General features: G+C 32.1%; 1 protein-coding gene across 1 annotated transcript; it reads left to right on the top strand.

Moving 5' to 3' along the window:
- Positions 1-3,838: 3,838 nt before the first annotated feature.
- On the top strand, positions 3,839-4,114 carry LOC106475878 (shematrin-like protein 1; the record flags this gene model as incomplete). Its single annotated transcript, XM_013936554.1, has 1 exon — positions 3,839-4,114. A coding segment is annotated over one exon (276 nt), but the record flags the coding sequence as incomplete, so codon positions are not given.
- Between the last annotated feature and the right edge of the window lie 2,900 nt (positions 4,115-7,014).

The following is a 7,014-nucleotide window of genomic DNA, read 5'->3' as shown; positions in this document are numbered from 1 at the left end:
GGCAAGAAAGAAAGAAAACGACTGAGCTTTGCTTGTTGAACACTAGATGGCAGGAGAGAAAAGTTAAACACTTGTCCGAGCTGTAGCAGGATAAACGTTTTAATATTGAATGTTAATATAACACATGCTTGAGTAAAATAATGAAAACGAATTGATTTATTAGAACAGCAAACAGTTTTATCAGACACCTGTAGAAATAAGTGTAATTCAGTATTTCATCTATTACAACAAAACCTTACCAAAACATATATCACGACGACATATAACATGAAGGTATTATAAATAGGGTCTGTAACTTTATATCGGTTCATATGAAACATTCAGTATTTGATTGGTCCTCCTCGTACTCTAAAACCTCCGCATGGCGACGCGGCATATTGTCAATGAGGTTATTGATGTAATCCACTGTGAATTTCTGCCAAATTATCAATAAAAGACGCTATAATTCAGTTAAAGTAGCTGTTTTAGAGTCGTGGTTAGCAATTTTCCGTCTCAGTTCTGCCCAACAGTTCTCAAAGAGATTACAATCTGGAGACCTTACTGGTCATGGCAATCTTGTAACGCCCTCCTGGCCGAGAAAATCCTGTACAACACTTTAAACTTTATTCTAAACTAAAATAAGTTTTACTTTCACAGAGAGAACACAAGTCCTAGGATTGATCTATCAAAGTCTAACGTCCCTAGTTATCCCAAGATTAATTAAGACAGTTATACATTTGAAACACGACAATATTTTGTTACACCAAATGTATGCTTTGTTTTGAATTTGTGTTACAGTAGCGACACTGACCACGTGTTAAAACACTCAAACATTTGATCTGTTTATGTATAAAAACAAATGTATAAATACATAGCTTTAAAACATTTCCTAATAGTGTTACAAACATCTGACTACCCAACTTAACTGTGCTTGTGTATACAATTATTCAACTTTTTAATATATAATATGTCACCATTAACTATGTATCATCAGTGGGTCTACACCAAATCCCTTCTTATGTTAAGATAGTTTTGTACTATTCGATAGTTATTTTAAAATGTGAGGAAAGTGAGATAAAATGGTCCCTTTCCGTCAAATGGTCACCCTCGTATAGAAGCAGTTATGACAGGTTAATTTCTAGAATGAATAATTTATAACTATTGTTTCTATAACCATGTGCATAAAACACTGGTGCAAATATGAAGGAACGAAGAGCGGCCTCAATTTTTAACATGTTTGGTTTAAAATAAGTATTTTGTTCTTGTTACAAATTAAACATTTCAGGGAATTTAACTTTGTTGATTTCAAACAATAAGGAATTATAGACAGTCGAATATACTGTAAAAGACACATGATTCAAGTTCACAGATTTTTATATAAATTTCGATTGCATTACGATGAGTGGTTGTGGTTATGACGGCCCCCACCCTGCAGAACAGTTCAAACCCAGCAATAATATACATTGGGGCTATTCGCCTAACACGGAAATGTACGTCATTTCCCACACTAGTACTAAATTCGACAGCCTTCTCGACATTGGGAGTATTTAAATACAGTTTGCTAAATGTAGCATTTATTTTAAATTGCAGTTGTTATGAGTTACATTGGGGCCATTTTAACCTGTCTTGATCTTGATGGTCTGTGTTATCCAACCTTATAGGTAAAACGGCCCACCACCAAAAGAAACACATTTTTTTATTGAAAAAAAACGTCTATGTCAAAACTTTGATTCAATTAAAAATGACATTTATAATAAAAAAGATGTTCATTTTAAAACCTTTTGCTTTTCAGTGACATTCATCGTAATTGCTGAAAACTTCATTCAAGGTTAAGGTGGCCGTCTTACCCTTCCTTTCTATACACTTTAATTAAAAGAGTGTGTTTGGTATTATGACCGAAAATATCGTTAAAACCAAAATGATATGTTTTCTATATTATAGGTTTCATTATTCTGGTGTCTTGATTTATGACAGAAAGTATTTTGTAGTTGGTTTGTTACACAGAATTCTCTTATTAAAATCTTATTAGAAATAAGCTATTAACACGTTTATTGTCAAACACTTTTATTCAATTATTTATTATTATTATTATTAGTTTTGTTTTATTAAAAGATAAATTATTTTCATCTTATGTATTTGACATTTTGTGAATAAAGTATGCTACCGCAGGTACTGAGTAAAAACTCAATCAAAAGTTTTGCCCTATTTTCACAAATAAATAATAAAATAATCACGCTCATGATATCCACAGAACCTGTCTCATTATCACTATGACAGCGCTAAGTGTATTGGTATTCCATCTTAATAATAATGATATAATTTGTTACAAACATTTTGACCAAGACTATATTTATCAGAGTACATTTGTGTTTATCAGACGCTTCACTTCGAACTTATGTATAAAGTTTGTTACTCAAGTGACCTAAGAAAAATTAAGAAGGAGTAGAATAATATTACGATAAGATTGGTCTTTCATATTTTACATTGAATGGAACAACTGCTAATTAGTTCACTGTAGTGAGACTTTCAACTCAGGCATTCTAATCACGCACTGCTGCAGAAATAAACATTAAAAGAATTTGGATAAATTGTAAAGAACTAGATACATGTGTTCAACATTGTGTTCAATAGAACTAAATAGGCGTACAGTATGTAATCGAAGAAAAGGAAAATTAAAACACGACAAAGAGTATCGGACTAGAGTTTCAGGTGCTAGACGTTTCGCTACAAAACACGCTTTGCACTCTGAGTTCTTGGTATGTTATAAGTGTGACAGTCAGTTTCTCTACTAGATGGAGAATAGTGACTGTTTGCCACGAGAGCTAAAGATTGGTTACCTTTTCTATGGTTAGAGGTTAAATAATGAACTACAGACAAGATTTCTGTTAAACTACATTTTTCCATCTTTTATTTAAAACCTTGTTTTTATTTCTGTACTGACGTAATTGTTGTAAATTATATATTTTTATTCCACGTAGCTCGAGTTAATCTCCGACAGAAGGAAAAGTGACGTATACAGAACGACCCTTTCTCTCTCTCTCCATAGTGTCACTGAAGAAATTATAATGATGCAATATTGTTATGGTGTAACATAAAAAATAAAGATATTATAATATAACTTTCAAACTTGTTCGTTTACTAACCTCGGTGACCTCTTTAGATTATCTACTAATAATGTGGGGAACATTGTTGTGTCAAGGATATATTTAACAACCCCCCTTGGTATTCTTTTCGTTGTAGGATTTACTTTTCTGGTAAATTGATTTGTAACTTTAAGTCTCTTCAAGAATTCTCTTTTTCATGAAATAAATTGATACATCGTACGTTAACATTGTTACATGCGTATTTACTGCAGTGTAAGTTTCTATTATTTAGTTCAGGACATTATATTCAAATCAATACGTTGTGTTGTGAAATTAAAATCAGGTCGTCCAACAGAAGACAATGCTTTCCAATTCTCTCTTTTAACTTGGTCATATAAGCAAAAGTGGAGCTAGGCCTTGTATTTTGCTTCATAATTTCCGCTGTACCACCTGATTGTTTGACACGCACAAACTTCCAGGCACAGACTGTAATCATGTTTCGTAAAATTCAATTTTATCACTCTCAATCTGTGCGCGAGACCTCTACTTCTGGTATAAAAACAACAGTAAAGCTTCGTCCCTTCAGACTTAGCTTTCGGTCAACTTCCTTATTGTTTCTTGTATAAGGACCTTCCACTCATTCCAAGATGAAAACCGTAAGTCTGTTTCCCCACGTTTATTCAGTCTTCTAAATAATATCATTAAAATTGTTTGATACGTTTTCTATAGTTCAATAGACATTTTCCATATTGTATTTGTTTGAATACTTATTTTAGCTTTATGCCATTGTTCTTCTCGTGTCTGTGGCTGGAGTGATGGGTGGTTATCTGAGCGGATATGGTTACGGTTACCCTAGCTACGGTAACTATGGTTACGGCTATCCTAGCTACGGATTTGATTATGAATATGGAGGATTTGGTCAGAGTTATGGTGGCTATGACTATGGTTACCCATATTACGGATATGGCCGTGGTTATGGGTACAGGAACTACGGATATGGACATCGTCTTAGCTATGGACATAGTTTTGGATATCCTATCTATGAGTACTGATAAAATTACATAATTCCAAACCTCTGTTTTCAGGTAATATTCTGTACTTTACAACATAAAATGTTTAAAAGTATTACTTAATATCGTAATTGTGTACATAATCAACCTTATGTGATAATTTAGCTAATTTGGCTCGTCATATAACAAGTTTTGTAATAAAACCTTGTAAGTCGATAAAACATATTTAGTTGCTTCAACCCCCGATGTTGTATTCAGTTTTCCACCATTTTACATTTTACACCGACGAAATCCTGCTCAGTTACTGGATCACATAACATTCCAGTCACCAGGTTAATGTAAAGTAACATCGTAACCATTTATATCATATTAGGGTTTTCAGGTGTGATATTATGAAAACTTTTATCAGGGCTAGAAGTTTGGTAATTAAGTTAGATTATATTTTAAACGTCTACTTTAACTATGAAATATGGTGCTGTACGGTATATTTTAAATATCCTAAAAGTTTCTTGTCAGTCGATTTGGGTGGATGGTTTTTTCGATCTTATCAAAACTTTAAAAGATTTATTTTGGTATAAATGAATTAATTTTGGTACTTGTCAAAAAATAATAATAATTCAATGTGTTAACAAGGGTAACGGTTTATACACTTTTAAATACAACCAGAAACATTTTGTTATTATTGTTCATATAAAACAACTTTAATGAAATAGGTTAAAAAAGTTATTTAATTTAATGGTTATAATTAAATATTTTTAACATTCTATTGGAATTATAATGTGTAAAAGTTGTCCGCTGAATTTACATGTAACAATTTCTTATACCCCCCCCCCCTTTCTAGTGGCTCAAAGATAAGTGTGCTTATAACGTCAAAAACCGTGTTTCGATACCCGTGGTGGTCAAAGAATAGCTAAGTCGTTGTGCAGCTTTGTGCTTAACTACAAACAAACAAACTTAAGTACAAGAATTTCTCAGGATGGTGTGTGTATCAGCATGTGTAAAAGTTGTCCAACTATTGAATACAAATACTAACTAAACATGTTTAACTTACTTTGTTCACGAACTGAAATATTCTAATCCAATACCTGAACTGGAATATTCTAATCCAATACCTGAACTGAAATATTCTAATCCAATACCTGAACTGGAATATTCTAATCCAATGCCTGAACTGAAATATTCTAATCCAATACCTGAACTGAAATATTCTAATCCAATACCTGAACTGAAATATTCTAATCCAATACCTAAACTGGAATATTCTAATCCAATACCTGAACTGAAATATTCTAATTCAATACCTGAACTGTAATATTCTAATCCAATACCTGAACTGAAATATTCTAATCCAATACCTGAACTGTAATATTCTAATCCAATACCTGAACTGAAATATTCTAATCCAATACCTGAACTGAAATAAAGTTTATTGAAAAACCAGAGACAAAAATTAGCTATAACCCCCATTAGGGGTTTATCATACAAGGTTCGTTTCTTATTAAATATAAAGCTGTAAACTATTTGTGCTGTGCCTACCTCATGGATCGAACCTCGAATTATAACTTTACTTAGTGTCTTAGTTAAATTGTTTGAGAAAAAGCAAATAGATTTTCTTAAGACTGATCTGGTAATAGAAAAAATATGCTATGGAATAGAATGTTTTTGAATTATCCGTTTATTCAGTAAATAACTTTATATATCCAGTATTTTATGTTAGTCTTCGTGTGTATATAGAAGTAAGAAAACACCTAATTAACGCACTTTGTTTGAAAACTTCCATTTCCTTATTATTTTAACGTAAAATAGTTTACAGCACCACATGTATCTACTTGCTAGCGTTGACTTGAAGAACACTGAAAATAATTAAATCAGCACCAACATAGATATATACATTTTTAAAAGTATGGTAAAAGTAGGCTTAATGTGTGAAGATTTAAACTGTAACTGTGATATAGAAATTTGCACTTCAAAGTCTATTTGTCCCAACTGTAGCAAGATAAATGTTTTAATATTGAACACTAAAATATTACACACGTATTCGTTAGCTCAGATTATATTCGACCTTCGTTTATAGATACATTTAGAAGATATGAGTTCAGAATTATAAACGGATTGGTTCTGAAGAACTGGTGATTTCTTGAGAATATTGTACATAACTGAGTTTAAAGCTTCCTTCTTGAGGGAATGTATGAAAAAAAATGATATTTTTTGCTATTCGTCTCGAGGCTAGTGGATAAAAATAAGTGATTTTATCTTTGGGAAATAAATATATGATAGACTCACTTTGGCGACAACTACTGAATGAAAAGTGTGTATTTTTGAAAAGGAATTAAATATTTGAATATTCAATTACGTTTGTTTGTTTATTTTGTTGTTAAGCACAAATCTACACAATGTGCTATCTGTGCTGTGCCCACAACGAGTTCCAAACCCCGTGTTTTAGCGATGTGAGCCCTCAGACTTACCGCTGAGCCATTGGAAAGGCAAGAAAGAAAGAAAACGACTGAGCTTTGCTTGTTGAACACTAGATGGCAGGAGAGAAAAGTTAAACACTTGTCCGAGCTGTAGCAGGATAAACGTTTTAATATTGAATGTTAATATAACACATGCTTGAGTAAAATAATGAAAACGAATTGGGATTATTTTATTATTTATTTGTGAAAATAGGGCAGAACTTTTGATTGAGTTTTTACTTAGTACCTGCGGTAGCATACTTTATTCACAAAATGTCAAATACATAAGATGAAAATAATTTATTTTTTAGTAAGATGTGTAAGTAATTGAATAAAAGTGTTTGACAATAAACGTGTTAATATCTTATATCTAAACGTGTTGATATCTTATATCTAAACGAGTTAATAGCTTATTTCTAAACTTCCATTTACACCTATGGCCAGGTGGTTTGGGCGCTCGACTTATTTATACTCAAACATTCTGTAACT

The sequence above is a fragment of the Limulus polyphemus genome, unplaced genomic scaffold (assembly GCF_000517525.1).
Source record: "Limulus polyphemus unplaced genomic scaffold, Limulus_polyphemus-2.1.2 Scaffold9340, whole genome shotgun sequence".
Lineage (NCBI taxonomy): Eukaryota > Metazoa > Arthropoda > Merostomata > Xiphosura > Limulidae > Limulus > Limulus polyphemus.
Note: the sequence above shows the minus strand (reverse complement) of the source record. Positions and strands in the feature narration are given on the sequence as shown.